The sequence below is a fragment of the Mustela nivalis genome, assembly GCF_964662115.1.
Source record: "Mustela nivalis genome assembly, chromosome: 12".
NCBI lineage: Eukaryota > Metazoa > Chordata > Mammalia > Carnivora > Mustelidae > Mustela > Mustela nivalis.
Window position 1 is genome coordinate 73,408,421 of NC_139031.1, and position 19,695 is coordinate 73,428,115.

The following is a 19,695-nucleotide window of genomic DNA, read 5'->3' on the forward strand; positions in this document are numbered from 1 at the left end:
ATCGAAGGAAGGAATAAATGTGTGTGTGTATTACAAATTAAAAAGGCTAACTTTATTGTATCCAAACAAATCTTTTTGACTACAGTAGGAAATATAACTAGTTCCTAGAGGAATGGATACCTCATATCTGGATTCTAGGAATTAAACAACTGCACCATTAAAAAGAAGAAGAAGAAAGAAGGAAAAGAAAGAAGAAGAAAGAAAAAGAAGAAAAGGGAGTCATGTAATCATGTTCCCAGGCCTGTGGGAGGCAGCAGCAAACATTCAGTTACTTATTGAAGGAATAGATATTAGCCATGTGTAATTTTTTAAGATAAAATTCTGAATAGGTCTCTATATTTAATGTGTTATAGGTATGTATTAATTTTTTATATAGACAGAAAGGGTTTTTTTTTCCATTATAAGAAGTACAAAAGAAAAATGACTGTATGAACTTTTTCTTTACTAAGCAATTAAAATCTCATTGGGTAATTTGGCCTAAGCGTAACAGAATGCTTTAACCAAATGGAAGATTGCTGTAGCAACTCTTAATGCCATAGAACGTAAAGATTTGTGCGTGTGAAGTTGGTTGAGGGATTTTGAGGGCGGGAGGCTTTGAGCTGCTCCCTTCAACTCTGAAGGTTTGAACTAGGAAAGCAAAGGCAGGGAAAGGCAGTCCCCTTTGTAACGTGATGATGCTTGGGCAGTCAGGAGTCTGACCTGCTGGCAAAACTGCGTGGAAACAGGCTCTAATATAGGACCTCAGAACTACAGAGATGGCACAGTGGCCAACAACATTAGAGTCCCTACCCCTGATTTGGAAACAAAAGGAGGGAGTTCTGTGGGTGATAAGATTTTAGGCTCTGGTTCCCGTTCTAGTTAGGATTCTCATAACCCCAGATTCACAGTCCACCTCTGCCACCTTACATTTGGGTCCTTTGGCAACTAAACCTGTTTCTTTTGTAAAGTAGTGATGTCCTAAAGGTGACATTCTTCCATCACCAAAAGGGTTGTCCTATGTATACATACAGGTATTTTATATAAACTTACAGTGTCAGGCTAAGCACTGAACAACTAGGTCTTGACAAAAATAGGGGTAATATTCCTGTAGTGAGCAAGATCATTCACATTTCATTCAGTCTAGTAAGAGAAACCTCAATCTGGCCATTTCTAAATCAATTAAACTGTTTTAGTAATTTCAGGCTTTAATTCAATGAATCTAGCATTTCTCCCTTTCCTCCTTCTCCTGGGTCAGTGTCTCTGTTAGCAGAGGAGTGCAGGGGGATGGTCTGTGAGCATCATGTGCCTGCCTGCTTCATGCTGGCAACTGGTATGGCCCATGGCCTTCAGTTATATGGTCCTACCAGGCTGTCCCCCTTTACCGAACCACTCTGAAGAATTAGCTCTTTCTTCACTTACGCTCTTTGCCTCTGTTTCTTCCCTCTCTCAGTAATGCTCACGCACTAGCTGGGGCCACAGAGGAGCTATAAGTCCTTTTCCACCTCTCTGATTCTGTAGGAAATTGGGTTGTTATTAGGGCCTCTCCTCTTCTGATGCGCCATGGGCCATGTCCGCTCTGCTTCCCCCGTGCCGTTGTGTGGCGGCCCTTATCTGTAGACTCTCACTTCCCGGAGCTCCAGAAGGACAGGGAGCACTGCTTCTTCCTGGTCCTTATCCCCACATGCACTGGATGAGGGTTCTGTTGCCCTTCCTCCCCAGATGTGACCAGGCATGGCAGCACACTCACATGGGACTCTCTATTTCCCAGAGGAAGGTTAGATTCTTGGGGGAAGGAGAGGGCCAGGGCAGAAAAGTCTCTCTTGGTCAGCCTTCTTGCCCAGCTTGTTTTGCTCCAAGACTTTAGCTTTTTTCTTTTCTTTTCTTTTTAACTTGGAAACTAGGAATTTGCTATCTTTATTCCCTGCTTCCTTGATGGCTGGGGTGGCTGAATATTTCTGTTTTCCCAGACGACACCTCAGGTCCTGGTGTATCTCTTAACAGCATCCTTTTGCCATTTTCAGTGTGTCCTGGTTTGGATGACACATAATACAGCCGTCCTTCTTCCAGTGCTTCTGCCTTAGAAACAACTTGAGCTTCCTGGGTGACAGACCCCGGCTCCCCGGGAGAAATAACAGGGATAGGAGTCGGGACAAAGAAACATACTTCCTAATAAATCCCTCATCATCCTGCCAGTAATGGGGGAGTTGTGATTTCAAAACTGGGCTCTCCTGGCCCCACCCACCAGTGTGGCTCTGTACCTTGGAACACAGTGACCGAAACATAGCCAAGACTGACATCGGGCTTTCTGACCTGGTCTCGTGTCCTCTCAGCAGTGACATCTGGGCTCCTGCCCTCTGTGTCATTGGTGTCAGGATCTCTGATAGGTCTCCTTTCTTGTGGCGTGTTCTCATTCACAGGGCTTCACGTTCGGCAAAGCCGGGGAGATCCTCACCAAGCGGCTCCGGTACCTGGTTTTCAGATCGATGCTGAGACAGGTATGTCTGCTGAGGACTGAGCCTGGGCTGGGCGGACCTCCCTGCTTGTACATGTGGCCTCATGGAGCGGGAGTGCAGTCAGGTTACTCAGAGCGAGCTCCTGTGGTGGCCTTCCCTTCGACTCCCCTCAGAGATGCCGCTGGACCACCCCCCAGGTCTGGCTCAGAGGCTCTGCTGTCTCTCTGCTGTGGGCGGGACAAGGAATGGGATGGCCACAGACGGTCCCCAGAGCAGGTTCACCACCAGCCTTTCTCAGGGCAACTGGAGGCAGAGTAGGCAGTCCCCCTCATCCCTTTTCTCTCTTTCTTTCCTTCTTTCCCCCGGGAAACTCAAGACATTCATGTTTCTACCCACTAAGGAATGTCACCTGAACCCTGTCTTTCCACAAAGCAAAATGTATCCCCTCTCCCCAGTTTCTTTGCTGGGGTTAGTTGGATACAGTAATTAACACTGTAGTTTAACAAGCTGGTAACAGCTTGATGGAATGCCTCTTACATTTCAGATCTTCAACACCCCAGCAACAGGCAGAGGCGAATGTTTTCCTAGGGAAAGGGGGAGGGGGCTTCTGCGAATGTCACCCGAAACAGCCCAGTTCAAAGAGAAAGTTTCTCTAACAATCCTGAAAATTTTGTCTGTGACTTTATAACTCTCCATTTTAAAGTCACTGATCCCTTGCCAGTGAATAAAATGAGGTGGCGGAAGGATGCCCTGGACGTGCCAGGGGTGCTGGAACCCTGGCTGAGAGGCACAGGTTGCCACGTTAGGGTGCCTCAATGACATAGACCTTTTCCTGGCTGTCTTTGCTTCCTCCATCCTTTCCCACCCCTGCCACCATGACTTAAAAAGCATGTTTGTGGGAATTGCTTGCAGTGACTGACAGAGCCAGGACTGACTTGAATGAGTGACAGAACACTATTTGAGGGGGGCCCTGTCCTAGGACACTGAGTCAAACCATAATTATAACTGAGATTCCATTGAGGATGTTGATCTTGGTCCAGAGCCAAATGCCCCATTACCGTCCCAGCCTCCAGGCTGACTCCTGAGTCCATTATACTTCGGAAGCCGAGATGATGGTTTGTGTAATGCCCTCTCTATAAATTATTAAGCCTCACAAATACATATGAAGACCTTCAGCTTCAGAGCCATAATACGAAGAATTGTCAGGCATTCATACCTCAACAGTCCCTGTCTTTAAGGAAGTTACATGCCACTGGAAGAGGCATTTTAACACAGCAATTTTTAAAAAGCAAAGTGATGCATGCTGTAATAACTTGTAACACTTTTTTGTTTCTTAAATATTTGGGGAAAATATGATAGATATTGCTTTAATTGCAAATCACCAGTATGGATAATAGGACCATAGTTATTTTTATTATGGATATAACTCATACTACAAATTCACAATCTTTTTAGTACTTATGTACTTAAAAAGATAAATGGACTAATGGCTAATAACACATGAAAAAATGCTACCCGTCACTTGGAATCAAGGAAGTACAAATCAAAACCTCAATGAGATAATACACCAGTCAGAATGGTTAAAATTAACAAGTCAGAAAACAACAGATGTTGGAGGTTGTGAAGAAAAGGGAACCTTCTTACACTGTTGGTGGGAATGCAAGTTGGTACATCCACTCTGGAAAACAACATGGAGCTTCCTCAAACAGTTAAAAATAGAGCTACCCTCCAGAATTGCACCACTGGGTATTTACCCCAAAGATACAAATGTTATGATCCAAAGGGCACATGCACCCCAATGTTCATAGCAGCAATGTGCACAATAGCCAAACTACAGAAAGAGCCCAGATGTCCATCAGCATATGAATGGATAAAGAAGATGTGGTGTATATACATACACAAACACACACACACACACACACACACACACACACACAAAATGGAATATTACTCAGCCCTCAAAAATTGAAATCTTGCCATTTACAACGACATGGATGGAAGTAGGGGGTATTATGTTAAGTGAAATAAGTCAATCAGAGAAATCCAGTTATCATATTCACTTACTTGTGAAATTTAAGAAACAAAACCAGATCATAGTAGAAGGGAGGGAAAAAAATGATGAAATCAGACAGGGAGACAAACCATAAAAGACTCTTAATCATATGAAACAAAGTGAGGGTTGGTGAGAATGGGGTTGGGGGATAAGGTAACTGGGTGATATTAAGGGAGGCATGTGATATAATGAGCACTGGGTATTGTAGAAGACTGATGAATCACTGTTCTCTACCTCTGAAACTAATAATGTGCTATGTGTTAATTAATTGAATTTAAATAAAAGTAAATTTTAAAAATTAAAAGGTAAATGGCTTTATCAAAAAATCCTATTTTGTGTTAATCTTAAATTTCAATCTAAATTTCTTTTGTTGATTTCTTAAACCCAATTTATTTATTCTGCCCTGAACTCCAGTTATCTAAACTGCCTATTCAGCCTCTCTTTCTGGATGTCTAAGTAGCAGGCACTCAGAACATTATTTTGACAAATGAAATTACTTATGTGTTTGTCTATTAAGTCCCTTTCTTGTCTACTGAGTATCAAATCCTGAGTGTGAAATGAAGGGGTATAAAGGATAACCATCCTGATCTTATCCTTGCCCTTGGAGCTAAGGGTCTTATAAGTAGAGCTTTAAGATAATAGAATCTTTTTCTGTGCCACAGGATGTGAGCTGGTTTGATGACCCTAAAAACACCACTGGAGCATTGACAACTAGGCTTGCCAATGACGCTGCTCAAGTTAAAGGGGTATGTACCTTCTGTCTGCTGGTGTTAGTCTTAGTTGGCCATTTTGGATCTCCGCATGGAATTAATTTTCCCATTTTCGGTGTTCTCGTTATCATTAAAATGTTAGATAAATATTTAACACCATAAATCATTTGCCTCATAGCAAAAATGTTAACCACTTAAATAAACATTGTATACTGTATAGTGTATATATAATTTACAAGCTTTCTTTTGTTATTTACTAGTTAGTCATATTATTTACAGGATACACATGGAAGGATAATTATTTAGAAAAGGAAGTATTTATCAGCATATCATGCAAGATCAGTCTGTTTTGGTTTCAGTTAATCAACAGAGAACTAATTGCTACTGAAAAAAGAATGTAGGTTCTGTATACATGTTTAGGAGTACTGCAGTTTAGAAGAGAGGGAAGAAAAATCTAAAAACAGGTTGAGGGGCATTCAGGTGACTCAGTTGGTTAAGCATCAGACTCTTGATTTCAGTTCAAGGCATGCCATCAGCGTCTGAGATCAAGTCTCACATCGGGCTCCCCGCTAGGCCGGCCTGGGGTCTGCTTAAGATTCTCTCTCTCTCTCTCTCTCTCTCTCTCTAGACCTCCTTGCCTACCCTGCTCATGCATGTGCACTCTCTCTCTCTCAATAAAAAATAGTAATAATAATAAAAATAAAAACAGGTTGAAAGAAATGAGAAGCACATTAAAACATTAAAGCAGTGGTAGAAGGAACAACTTCATTTGGTTGTAAAGCTCAAATTATACTAGTACATGACTCTTTAACTGCTCAACTAGAAACTGTTGAACCAGGAGGTTTTTGATTTGTGCAGGAAGTGACAATTTCTTCTACACTGTAACTACTGATAGCAAAAGTGCACAAGATGATATAGGATTTGAAGGAAAAAAAAAAAAAAGCATGTGATGTCTGCTGTGCCTTTCCCTCCCTTGAACCTTATTAATCTTTTAGTCTTTCTTTAAGGTAGCTCTATATTAAAGTTTCTTCTATCAAATACAGGGGGCTTCCGTAAGACTAAATTAGGTTATGAATGTGTAAGCGCACAGAGTTTTAAATTACAATGTAAATCTTGTGACTTTTTTTTTTTAAGATTTTATTTATTTATTTGACACAGAGAGAGAGAGATCACAAGCAGGCAGAGAGGCAGGCAGAGAGAGAGGGGGAAGCAGACTCCCCACTCAGCAGAGATCCCGATGCGGGGCTCGATCCCAGGACCCTACGATCATGACCCGAGTGGAAGGCAGAGGCTTAATCCACTGAGCCACCCTCTTGTGGCTTGTGACTTGTTGAAATGCAGATTTCTTTGCTTAAAACACACAAATCAGTGAACATGGAGGTTTAGATCAAGTTGTATAGAACCTATCAGTGCCACATGTGTACTACTTGAAATAACTTTGAACTTCATAAAGCAGACAACAACCTGGCCTTCTGGTGTCCACACAGCATGCCAGGATCATCATTAAAAATAACTATGAGAAAAAATAATGGCAGGATGTACAGGTAAGGGCTTTCAGGCCTCAGAGATTTGGTGGTATATGCAAGAGGCCTGAATGAGGGAAATGTACTAGCCCTGTAGATAAATAAGAGAGGAATGTTCTAAACAGAAGAATCAGAACTACTAAGGCCCTGAGGCTGGAGCATTTCCATAACTGTTCTAAAAAGAGTAAAGAGAGTAGTATGGCTGCAGTAAAGTGAGTGAAAGGAAGAGGCATAAGAATTGAGATCTGCATTATATCTGGAAGTAGATGGGAAATCATTGTAGGGTTTTGGACATAGAAGTGATGGGATCCGAAAGTTTGTTTGTTTTTAAAATCTTGTTTATTTATGACAGAGAGAGCACAAGCAGGGCGAATGGCAGGTAGAGGGAGAGGGAAAAGCAGGCTCCCTGCTGAGAGGGGGTAGCCTGACCAGGGGCTCAATCCCAGGTCCCCAGGATCATGACCACAGCTGAAGGCAGTCGTTTAACCAACTGAGCCACCCAGGCGCCCCTTGGGATCTGAAAGTTTTAAAGGCTGCTGTATGACTAGGCTGAAGGGGGCAAGGGTGGAGGCAGGGGATGTATTGCCATAAGTCAGGGGAGGGATGATAACATTTTAGACTGGAGTGGTCATCGTGAAGGTGACAAAAAGTAATCAGATTCAGGACATAGTTTGAAGGTACAGCCAACAGAATTTATTGGTTATATGTAGGGTATAAGAGAATGGGAATATAGAATGTCTCCATAATTTTTGACCAGCATCACTTTAAAAAATGGAACTGTGGGGCACCTGGGTGGCTCGTTGGTTAAGTGGCTGCCTTCAGCTCAGTTCATGATCCCAAGGTTCTGGGATCGGGCCCCACGTCAGGCTCCCTGCTCAGCAGAGAGCCTGCTTCTCCCCACCTCTCTCTCTCTCTCCGCCTGCGGCTCTGCCTGTTTGTGCTCTCCCTATATTTCTCTGCCAAATAAATAAAAACCTTTACCAAAAAAATGGAGTTGCTTTTTTAATGAAACTGGGAGCCTGTTGAAAGAACAGATTTGAGGGAGAGTTGAGAGTTCTTTTTGGAACATGGTACGTTTGAGATGTCCAATGAGATGTCCAAGTGGAGATATCAAGAAGGCAGATTAGATGCACGGGTCTGGAGCTGAGCACAGAAGTCTGGTCTGGAAATAGACATTTGGAGATTTTTCAGTGCATTGATGGCTTGTAAACCAGGGGGCTGGGTTAATAGACAAGGAAGCATACACAGCTAGAGAGCATGGAAAGTGCTGGGCCATGAGGTCCGTGCTATGAGGACGTACCTGCAAAAAAGACTGGGAAGGAGCAGCCAGTGAGGGTCCTAGAGCAGTGTCCTAGAAACAACATGGAAAAAGTGTTTTCAGGAGGAGCATTCAAGGATGTCAGATACCGCTAATAAGCGGTATCACCTTGTAAGGTGATGGAACATCTTACCATGCTCCAGCCTCTAGAAGGTGCTGATGGGGGAAGAAAAAAAAAAAGAAGGTGCCATGGTTCTGACAAGAACTGTTTCAAGGTGTGGTGGGAGCAAAACCTGCTGGAAGGGTGATCAAGAAAAAGGAGAAAAGAGAACAAACACCATTGGATACATTGTTAAAGGACTTCTTGGGAAATGGAGAAGAGAAGTGGGTGTTAGATAGAAGACATAAAGCATCAGTCTCTATTTTTAAAAGTTAACTTGGCAGGAGAATCAGTCAGTGAGCTTGGGGTCAATCCATTTTTCTCCCTCCCTTCAAGAGTGAGTCTTTGGCGATCAGGCTCCGTGCGGACACAGTGTGTCCTCAAATTTCTGAAATCCAAGTTTCCCTAGTTAAACTTTGCTGCCCTCCCTTAAGCATGCCTTTCACAGAGATCTTGTTGAATGTGCTCATGTGCCCACAGGGACATGCACGTCCCACACCTTGTTTGGTGTGGAGGACACAGCCTAGAGGAAATACTGACTCAGTCCCAGTGGCAGAACCCTGAGCAGGCACAGTGTGGGCATTGTGTGCTGGCTGTCCTTCTTCCCTTCTCTGAAATTCCTCTGGGTTTATGGCCTGTCCTAAGCCGTGGCCCTTTCTTGTATGTCTAAGACTGGTGGCCAGGCCTGTCACTTTCCTGTCGTTTGTGAGCTCCTCAGCCCCTAGAGATCTGGGAGCCCCGGATTGCCTGCTGGTGTTGACCTGCTGCTTTTCATTGGTATCTTCGAACTCACACTCTAATGGCCCCACTAGCCTGCACACCCCCGTGTGAGCCACCGGTTCAGAAGTGTTCTCCAGAACTTCGATCAGTAGCTAAGGACCAGAGAAGAGGAAGCGAGTAGGTCTGTGAGTACCGTCAGAGGCAGAAAAGTCTGACATAGCCGTTACCACAGGTTGGTGGAGACAGGACAGTTGTATCCACTTAATGCTACCAGCTGACCTATTCATGTTGGGGCAGATGTGTGTAGGTGTGTAAACATACATACACGCAGCTATATGCATGCATATACATATATTCACTTAAATTTACCTGTGTGTGTGTGTGTGTCTGTGTCTGTGTGTTTGTATCTCTACTCCACAGTGGGAAGTGGTGAAATTAATTTTTTATATCCAAAAATATCCAAGGGAAGCAATACTGTCAAAAATCACTCTACCCAAGCCAGGGCTAACTCAAGTTTGTGCGTATATAGTTACTGATAGTGTTTATCTAGGTTAAATGTTCTTCATATTTAACTTGACCATCAAGGAAACATTTTCTTGGATGTATTGCTGAGTCAGAAGCATGTTCTTCTAGGAAAGAAATCAGGAGAAAATAATCTAAGCATTTTGCATATGAAATAGTGAGCTTTAAAGTTTTATTTTGGTTTTAGGACTAGATTTCTGCAGGGGAATAAAAGCAAATGAGAGCCACGTACAGATCAAAAGCCACTATGTATGTAAGGTATTTTTATATCCCCAGGAGAAGGTGGTTGAGGGGAAGATGGAGTTATGTTTCTAATTACAGAAAGAGGCTCAGGAAATGGGCTCCCCCCCACCCCCCAGTAAGCACAAGTGCTTTAAATTAGATTTCAAGCAATATGGTCATGTTTGGAGGAGGAAATAAATATCAGGGCAGGGAGTAACAAGGAAGAATGGGCAGGAAAATGAGAAGAGGAAGTGAGATAGAATTACTTGAAAGTACAGCGGGTGGAGAGGTAATGAGGGGTCTTGATGGGTTTCAAGTGTTGGGCTGCTTTTGTCTCCCCCTGTTTCAAGCTTGGGCTATGGTTTTTGGGAGTGTTCTCTTCTCTCAGTTCTACTTTTTGAAATGAAAATTACCAGGCTACTACTAATCTATGCTGTCCCATTCATTGTGATCCTCAGAACTCTAGAGTCCTGCTCTGTGTGATGACTAGAGGTGGAACAGTGTTAGTCTTTAGCATAAGGAACAGTAACCAGCGCCATGACTTCAAGTGCTAACTCAAGTCAAACGGAGGAGTATAATCTCCCCACACCCCAAAGCCTGAGGTTCTTGATCTTTTCTTCACCTTTCATGTACATGAGAGGAGAATTTGTCCTCTCTGATCCATTTTCATGACCTTGACTGCCATCCAGACCTGAACATTCCTATGTCTGGAAGGTTGTTGTGCTAGAATCGTTCACTTGCTGTGAGCTTTGTGGATGTTCTGAGCACTTCTCTGTCAGTAGCTGTGGGAAGTGAGTTCTGGGTAGGACGCGTAGATTCTGAGAGCAGGAGCAGTTTACATTGTCCCCATGCCATGGACTCTGTCCGGTTTGTAACCTTTGACTTTTAGGTTGGAAACGTACAAATGCAGAGACCTGGCTCTGAAATCCACTTCATTTTTTGACAAACCAAATTTGGTTAAGCATCCCTTTGATAGAAACTCAGCGGCTGCATCAAACAGAAAGAAATGTTCCATTATTCATGCTGTCTGGCGCAATTCCTGGTACAGAATTTAATGTACAGAGGCTCCTAGTAGTTATAATACCCTTGCCCCCTAATTCCTGGTCTGGTATTTATATCATGTAGGTGTTGAATGATTTTAGAGGGTTGATACTGGAATGATGGAGAAGGGGATACACGGAGGAAGATGTGACCGGTCTGGACTCTACTGCATTGGAATCTACACCTGAGTCTGGCCCTGGTCAGGCAGAGAAAGCTTTGGGAGTAGAAAAAACCTGGGCCATTCCCAAATCTGGGCATCAGAGCCGGACTTTGGAAGCGATTGAGGGCTTAGGTGTTTCTAAGGTAGAGAAGTACGGTATGGAGTAGTGGACTGAATTGACTTTATAGTTTGACTTCTGGCTTTAGAGCTGGAAGTCATTGCATGCTACTGAAAGTTATGCTCCAGGCCCCCTCTGGCATTCACACTAAAGTCTCTAACGCTTGCTTAATACCCTAAGTTAAATTCCATAACTTTCAGCTCTGTGTAGTTTTCCCAAATCAACTGCAGGTTAAATTAAACCCAATAGGCATCTCAAATAGACCCATATATATTTGGATTCCTTAATGACATATATTAGACTTAACTTATGAGTAGCTATGCATCTAACATTGGAAATCTCCACCATTTCCAGTGTAACTATCAGATTATTTATCTTGTTTATTTATTTTTTAAAAGATTGTGTTCATTTATTCGACAGAGAAAGAGAGAGCAAGGGAGGGAACACAAGAAGCGGGGGTGAGAGAGGGAGAAGCAGCTTCCTGCTGAGCAGGGAGCCCAGCACAGGGCTCCATCCTTGGACCCTGAGATCATGAGCTGAGCCAAAGGCAGGTGCTTAACGACTGAGCCACCCAGGAGCCCCTTTTATCTTGTTTATTTGAAGAGCTTGCTTTAGTGATCATGGTTTCATTGATTAATGAAAATTTTCTTGGTATTAAAAGTTAGAAGAGAGGGGTGACTGGGTGGCTCATTTGGTTAAACGTCCAACTCTTGAACCCAGTCCAGGTCTTGATCTCAGGGTCGTGAGTTCAAGCCCCGTACTGGTGTGGAGCCTACTTAAAAAAAATTGGAAGAGGGGCGCCTGGGTGGCTCAGTGGTTTAAGCCTCTGCCTTCGGCTCGGGTCATGATCTCAGGGTCCTGGGATCGAGCCCCGCATCGGCCTCTCTGCTCAGCGGGGAGCCTGCTTCCCCCTCTCTCTCTGCCTGCCTCTCTGCCTACTTGTGATCTCTCTCTGTCTATCAAATAAATAAATAAAACTCTTTAAAAAAAATTGGAAGAGATAGAAATATGTAACTTAGCTCTGAATTATTGATCTTCTTTCAGTATTTACTCTGATGTCATCATGGAAATTTTCATTTTAGAAACCAGATAAATTTACGAGTAAAACTTTCCCTTTTGTTTTGTAAGTGAGAAGATAATTAATAGAATTTCATGAAGCTGAAGTCATAATCCTGAGGAAAATATAGGCATGGGTTTTAAAGAGAATATGAAAGCATTTCTGTAATTCGTTTTGTGTTTTTATTTTGTAGGCTATAGGTTCCAGGCTCGCTGTAATTACCCAGAATATAGCAAATCTTGGGACAGGCATTATTATATCCTTAATCTATGGCTGGCAGTTAACACTTTTACTCTTAGCCATCGTACCCATTATTGCAATAGCGGGAGTTGTTGAAATGAAAATGTTGTCTGGACAAGCACTGAAAGATAAGAAAGAACTGGAAGGTGCTGGGAAGGTGAGTCAACCTAAATATAAATGCTGATCTGAAAGAGTGAAATATTCTAATCAGGATCGTTCTATTACTCGCGGCTATTCACTGTGCTCGGAGAATGTTTTTATACCCAGACCTTCAAGCAGTCTCACTTGACTGGAGGAAGATTGGAAACTGAAGAAAAGAAGCCCAACGAAGTCTGAGGCTCACAGCCTGACAACTGATTTTGTTAGGCTTTCATTGTTTCATACCGTTGTCCTCATGCTCTTCCTCTCTGCCCTCTCCCTCTGTCCTTCTTTCCCTCAAGCGAGCTGAAATCCATTCCTTTATTGAGGAAAGCAGCCCCATTTTATTACATGTTATGGGGGGGGGGTGGTTAAAATATGGAAAAGTCCTAAAGGTATTTATTCTGTCAGGCTTAAATTGTTAGCATTCTTTCCTTTTTATCATGCCTCCTGCTGGCATCTTATTTCTGTTTATCTTTACCCGACTACAGGTAGTGTGGCTCCTATTACTACTTTTTCTTCTCTTTCCTCTCCTTCTCTTCCTACATACTTGTTTACTTGTTGTTGCTGTTGTTGTTTTGAAACAAATGCTTGTATGGCATTTACAGTGTTTCCTTGGCAATGCTTTACTCCTCATTGTGACCCTAAGAAGTTGGCTTTATGATTCATTCCTTTTTCAGCTGAAGCTGAGGCACAGGTGAGTTGTGGCCCCAGTGCCTTAGAGCTGATAAGCCTCATAGCCAGGATCCAAAGTTGTGCCTCTGTGAAGAAGCAGATAGTTCTTCTAATGACCAAACAAATCTGATAGCACATGGTTTGTATCACTACAGAAATAGAAGTGGTCAGAGCAATGACTGAGCCCCCAAACTGGATAGGGATACATCTATTAGTAGACCCTCCAGAGTTCCTAAGAGTCAGGGCAGGGACCCAGAAAGATCCAGTGGCTCTGGCTCTCTAGGCCATGTATCTGAGGTACTTTGTTTCAGGACCAGGCACCACACCAGAGAATAATGAATGATGTAGTAGGTACTTCTTCATGGAAGTTCATCACCACTGACACTTTGTCCTCTACCTCCCAGCCATCTCCTCAGACTTTTTATCCTGTTTCCTTTGGATTCCTTCACGAATTCCATTGGACTAGTTTTAGTGTTTCCTAACTAGTGTCTATGGGAGAAAGGTCTCATGTGAGGCTCCCCTTCAGGCCATCAGAGACCCAGTCCCAAGCTTCAGCAGGACCAAGCTGACCCACTGGCATCTGGTTGTGGGCTGGCCCTTGTCACATTGACCCCTATCAGGGGACATGTTCTGTGAACAGTCACCTCATTTAATACTCCACTGTCTTGTTTTTTTCTTTCTGTGGTATTGACTTTTCATGTGAGAGCATGGAAAAATCTAGGACAAAATGTATAGAAAGAAAATGTATTAGTGTTTAGGAATATCATCATTTCCTGAGGTGTTCAGAATGTCCCAGAAAGGAACCTTACATTGTTTAGAGGAAGAAGGTGATCAAGATTCTCAATTATAAGGTAATTTGTTAGACATCACAGGTTAGCACTTCTAAAGTGGATCCCAGAATTCCTTGAGATCCCAAGGAAACTCAAGATTTCAGACTCTTGGAGATCTGTCCCGGGAGCAAGGAAGAGGTGCAGGTAGACATGGATATGTGTGAATGTGGCAGATTCACTGAGCAGAGGTTGAGAAATGAGATACATGCTCTGATTCAGGGGTGTTTCATGAGACTGGCAAGAACAGGTAGGGAAAGTGGTGATTCCAAGACCATCTGGTCTGTGTAGTTTTGAAAATCAACTCCCAAAGCTCCTCATTCCCAGGTTACCATTTACTGAATATTTAATATATGTCAGGCATCATGTGAGGAGCTCTGTGTACATTTTCTCCTTTGATACTCAATCACTTTTTGGAATTCTTATTAGTTAATAAAACCCAAGGTTCATAGAAGTTGGGTAACTTCCCCAAATCACAAAGCAATAGTTCTAACTGATCTCCCTGCTCCCACTCCTTCCCTTCTTGTCCACCCACTTTCTACATTCTTCTCACAGAAGCCACCCTGATCTCTTACAAACACAAGAACTCACTAACCAGTTACCAACTTAAAACCCTCTGGTGGATTCTGATCACACTGGGAAGAGATCAACTTTGTATCCTAGTTGATAAGACTGCATGATCTCTTCCCCCCGCCCCAACATCTTCTCTGAGTGAGTCTTTCATGACTCTCTCCCATGCCCACCCCATTCTGGCCTCATGGCCTCATTACAAGCTGGCTCCCTCTGATCTTCCCTTGCCTGGTTCCTTTATATTATTCAGATCTCAGCATTATTACCCCTTTGGTGAGGTCTTTCCTGATCCCTGAATTCTCAGCACTTGTTGTTTGTCTGCTATTTCTTTGTTTATTGAATAGTGGACTGTCTATCCTACTAAGGCATAAGCTCCATGGGGACCAGCACTGGGTCTGTTGGTTTGCCCTTACAGAGACAGAGTAGGGCCAGGATTCCAGAGCAAGACCGTGTTGGGGGCAGTCTGATCATAACCTCTACCCTGTCTGAGCTCCATTGATTTCTGTCACATTATTATTGACTAGTGAACATCTTAATAAAATTGGTGCTTTTTCCTTTTCAGAAATAAAAACCATAATCAAACATCACAGGTTAGCAGGGAAGAAGAGGATCATGCAGAGGGGAGAAGAGATCATGCAGAGTCTTATCTTGTTTGAGGATAGGAAGAAAAGTATGAGGAGGGTTTTTTTTTTCTTTCTAGGGAAAAAAAAATTATACATACATATATATATATGTATTTACATTTTATAATTTACATTTTTTAATTTTATAAATTATACATACATATATATATGTATGCATACATATATATATGTATGTATAATTTTTTTCCCTAGAAAGAAAAAAAAAAAACCCTCCTCATACTTTTCTTCCTATCCTATACATATATATATGTATGCATACATATATATATATATATATGTGTGTGTGTGTATGTATATATTGCTTTCTTCAAAATTACTTTGTTCACGATGGCTATTGAAGGAAACTCAATGCTATTTACTCTTCTCATATTAGGGTTCTCTTTTCTTGGAGTTCCTGGGTGGCTCAGTCTGTAGCATCTGAGTCTTGGTTTCCACTCAAGTGGTGATCTCATGGGTTGTGATCTCATGGGTTGTGAGAAGGATCCCCAAGTTGGGCTCTGTGTTAGGTGGGGAGTCTGCCTAAGATTCTCCCTCTTTCTCTGCTCTACCCCTGCTTGCTCTCTCTCTCCCCCTCAAATAAATAAATAAACTTTGAAAAAAAGTTCTCTCTTCATAGTGGTTTCCTGAGTTTCTATTTAAAATTCTTGGAGAAAATGAAGCTGTGAGGATGCAGAGTACTCATTAAGCCTTTTCTTAATTGCTTCATCATGAGGCAAAATGAAGATGGTTGTGAAGTGATTACTTTATGGTTTTACTCACTATGTGAGGTCTGTGACTCATAAACTCACTTGTATTGGGCTATTTACACCCTCTATGGAGTGACCACATTTACAGACCATTTGGTTTTTTAAAAACAAACAAAACACACCTGACTTAGAAAATGGTGCACAGAAAATATTTCTTAGAAACCACTGAAATTTACAGTAGAATCTGTTTTCAGCAGACATTTTTATAAATTGTTGAATTTCCTTAGTAACATGAAGAACCTTTCCGTTTGTTTGGCACATTATCATTGAAAATATTTCTAACATGGGTCTGAACAAGGGTTGTGTGCAGATTTGGCTAGAGGTCAATTTGTTCTTCTAATTTTTTGTTTTCTGCACTTTGAGGATTTTCTAAAATAAATGTATATTATTTTCATAGTGTGTACAGATTTTTAAAAAATTATATTATTTCACAGAGCACAAGTAGGCACAGTAGCAGGCAGAGGGAGAAGGAGAAGTAGGCTCCCTCCTGAGTAAGGAGCCTGACACGGGGCTCAAACCCAGGACCCTGGAATAATTACCTGAGCCGAAGGCAGTTGTTTAACTGAATGAGCCACCCAGGTGTCCCGTGTGTACAGATTTTTATAAAATATTTTAACATGAATTGAATCTGGACATTTTCCTGTCTTTGTTAGTAGTTTATGGTAAACATAGTTCAATATTCTTGGCCTAACTGGGTCAGAGAATAATATTTTTAACTTTATTTTTTTTTAAGATTTTATTTATTCATTTGACAGATGGAGATCACAAGCAGGCAGAGAGGCACCAGAGAGAGAAGGGGAAGCAGGATCCCCAGAGAGCAGAGAGCCCGATGCAGGCCTTGATCCCAGGACCCTGAGATCATGACCTGAACTGAAGGCAGAGGCTTAACCCACTAAGCCACCCAGGCGCCCTTTAACTTTTTTTTTTTTTTTTTAAGATTTTATTTATTTATTTGACAGAGAGAGATCACAAGTAGTTAGAGAGGCAGGCAGAGAGAGAGAGAGGAGGAAACAGGCTCCCTGCTGAGCAGAGAGCCTGATGCGGGACTCGATCCCAGGACCCTGAGATCATGACCTGAGCCGAAGGCAGCGGCTTAACCCACAAGTATACGGTCTTACTGTTTTTCTTCTAATAGCTCTTTGAATTACTCTTTAAAAACTGACTTATGTTGTATCAAATATTTACATTTCTTTTTGAAATTAGGTAATTGGCATAGGATTTAGTAAGAAGTAAGTAAGGTTTCATGTTTGATTTTTGAGCTGTTAATCATTCAACTGTTAATGAACGTGTCTTTATTGGATCACTTCTGACCATGGGGCACTTGGATGGCTCAGTCTGTTAAAGCATCTGACTCTTGATTTCAGCTCAGATCTTGATCTCCGGGTCGTGAGATTGAGCCCGATGTCAGGCTCCACACTGGGCATGGAGCCTGCTTAAGATTCTCTCTCTCTCTCCCTCTGCCCCAATCCTGGCTCTTAAAAAAAAATCTGTTCTGACCAGTGTACAGGCCAGATAAAGGAAGAACATCTTCATAGAAAAATAATTTCCCTTACTCACTGATTCATAATTTAGATTTAGAGTTAAAAGCTATTTTTCTTAGAATTACAGAGTTGAAAGGGACTTCAAGACACTCTTGTCCATCCCCCTCATTTTACGTATGAGGAGACCAAGACACAGAGAGATTTCAAAGTCTCATGGCTGATACAGGCTGAAATCTTATTTTGTGCACTGGAATTTTTCAGGTTTTCCACAGCCCTTTACCTAGACTCTAAAAGGATATATTTGTCCTAATTACAAAGACTGTTTGGAAATTGCATTCATTTAAAAAATAACTGAATGGGAGAAACTTTCTGGAAAACAAATGGATAATATGTGCCATGTTCCTTAAAAATTTGTTTATTCCCTTTGACTAGTAATTTCACCTTTAAGAACTTCTCTCATGGGGCACCAGGGTGGCTCAGTGGGTTAAAGCCTCTGCTTTCAGCTCAGGTCATGGTCCCAGGGTCCTGGGATCAAGCCCCGACGCTGGCATTAGACTCTCTGCTCAGCAGGGAGCCTGCTTCTCTCTCTCTCTGCCTGCCTCTCTGCCTTACTTGTGATCTCTGTAGGTCAAGTAAATAAAATCTTTAAAAAAAAAAACAAAAAAAAAAAAAACCTCTCAAGAAAATAATTTACTTTGGACAAAGGTTTATGTGTAAGGATGTTTATCACAGCATTGTTTTTATTTTTTTTCAAAGATTTTATTTATTTATTTGACAGAGAGAGACACAGTGAGAGAGGGAACACAAGCAGGGGGAGTGGTAGAAAGAGAAGCACACTTCCCATCAGGCAGGGAGTCTGTTGCGGGGCTTGATCCCAGGACCCTGGGATCATGACCTGAGCCAAAGGCAGACACTTAACAGCTGAGCCACCCTGACTTCCCACACAGCATTGTTTTTAATTGGAAGAGAATGGAAAAACTTGTTCAACCATAAAGGAATGCTTAACTGGCTGGGATATTATGTGGCCCATTAAAAATCTCATTATTAAAGTGTATTTAATGAGCTTGGAAAATGCTCTTGATATTTGTTAAGGTAAAAAAATAATGACGCAAAAACCAAAAAAAGAAATTGGTCCCAATTTTTCTAAGTACTTATAGGCTTAGAAAAAAACAATATATAAGCTAATATGTAAAATACACATATATGGAGATTTTTACTCATTTTTTTTCTTTTCAGTATTTTTCAAATATTCCTCAGTTGTCATGAATGATAATTATAATGAGAAAAATATGAACATCACATTTAAAATATATTAAAAATATATATTTATATATATATAAAATAATCATAAACCTAAAATGTGATCATCATAGAAGAAAGAACACTGCAATAGTTGTAAAATACTGAGTTCACAGGGGAATTCTGCCTCTGTAAAGAAAGCTCTGGCTTTAGCTAAGTGTTCACATTTGTTTAAGCCTTAGCTTCTCTCTCTATAAGGAGGAGACTGAATCAGCCAATCTTCCTTCCAGATCTAAAATTTGATTTAGTATATTAGTTTTCTTTTTCATAGGGAAGAAGCTCATGGGTCATAATAAATAATATATAATAATAAAACTAATTTATTAATCTTTTTTATGGCATTCACACTAACCACCACTGTTCATTCACCTTTGGACCTGGTGCTCTTTTTTACAGATTGCTACTGAAGCAATCGAAAACTTCCGAACTGTTGTTTCTTTGACCCAGGAACAGAAGTTTGAATACATGTATGCACAGAGTTTGCAAGTCCCATACAGGTAATAACCACTGAAGAGTGGCAGGGGAATGTGGGGGGGGGGGTTATTTTGGTTTTAGAAAGATTACTTTGGCCAGAAGGTAGGGAACAAGTGGAGAAGTCACTAGAAGGGAACCAGCTGGGAAGCACTTGTAATTATTCAGGAGACAAATCACAAGACCCTGACCTCTCAGAAGTAGATCCTGTAACAGTGGGTAACTGACGGGAAGCAGAGGGGGAGAACAGATAGAGAATAACTCTCTGATATCAGGTTTAGGTAATGACCCTATTATTTGCTCTCAGTGGGGATGAGTTCTCTATAGAACATGAAATTTGATGTATCTGTGGGACCTGGGTAGAAGGGGTGATGCTTCCTGAATATGCCTTTCCTTCCTCTCTTGAGGCTTCTCTAGTGGAGAACTTTGGTATTTCCTTTAATGCACTTATCCAGTGACGGTTCTAAACAGTCAGCCCAACCTCTCTGAGTCTCTTACATAGTAAAAGGAGAGAGTTGGACTTGATTGATGGGTTTTCAAACTTTTTTTTAAATAAGTCTTTTTTTCTGAAGAACTTTTCATTTGAACTCCCAGTATATGAGACAGATGGAAATGGAGTTGACCTGGT

General features: G+C 41.7%; 1 protein-coding gene across 1 annotated transcript in view; it reads left to right on the top strand.

Annotated features, from left to right (window-relative positions):
- ABCB1 (ATP binding cassette subfamily B member 1) overlaps positions 1 to 19,695 on the top strand; it is a 108,386-nt gene that overhangs the window by 72,076 nt on the left and 16,615 nt on the right. Inside the window, exons 19-22 of the mRNA XM_082692371.1 lie at positions 2,397 to 2,474; positions 5,148 to 5,231; positions 12,170 to 12,373; positions 18,993 to 19,093. Of these exons, the coding sequence (XP_082548497.1) occupies positions 2,397 to 2,474; positions 5,148 to 5,231; positions 12,170 to 12,373; positions 18,993 to 19,093 (467 nt within the window). The remainder of the gene's footprint in view (positions 1 to 2,396; positions 2,475 to 5,147; positions 5,232 to 12,169; positions 12,374 to 18,992; positions 19,094 to 19,695) is intronic.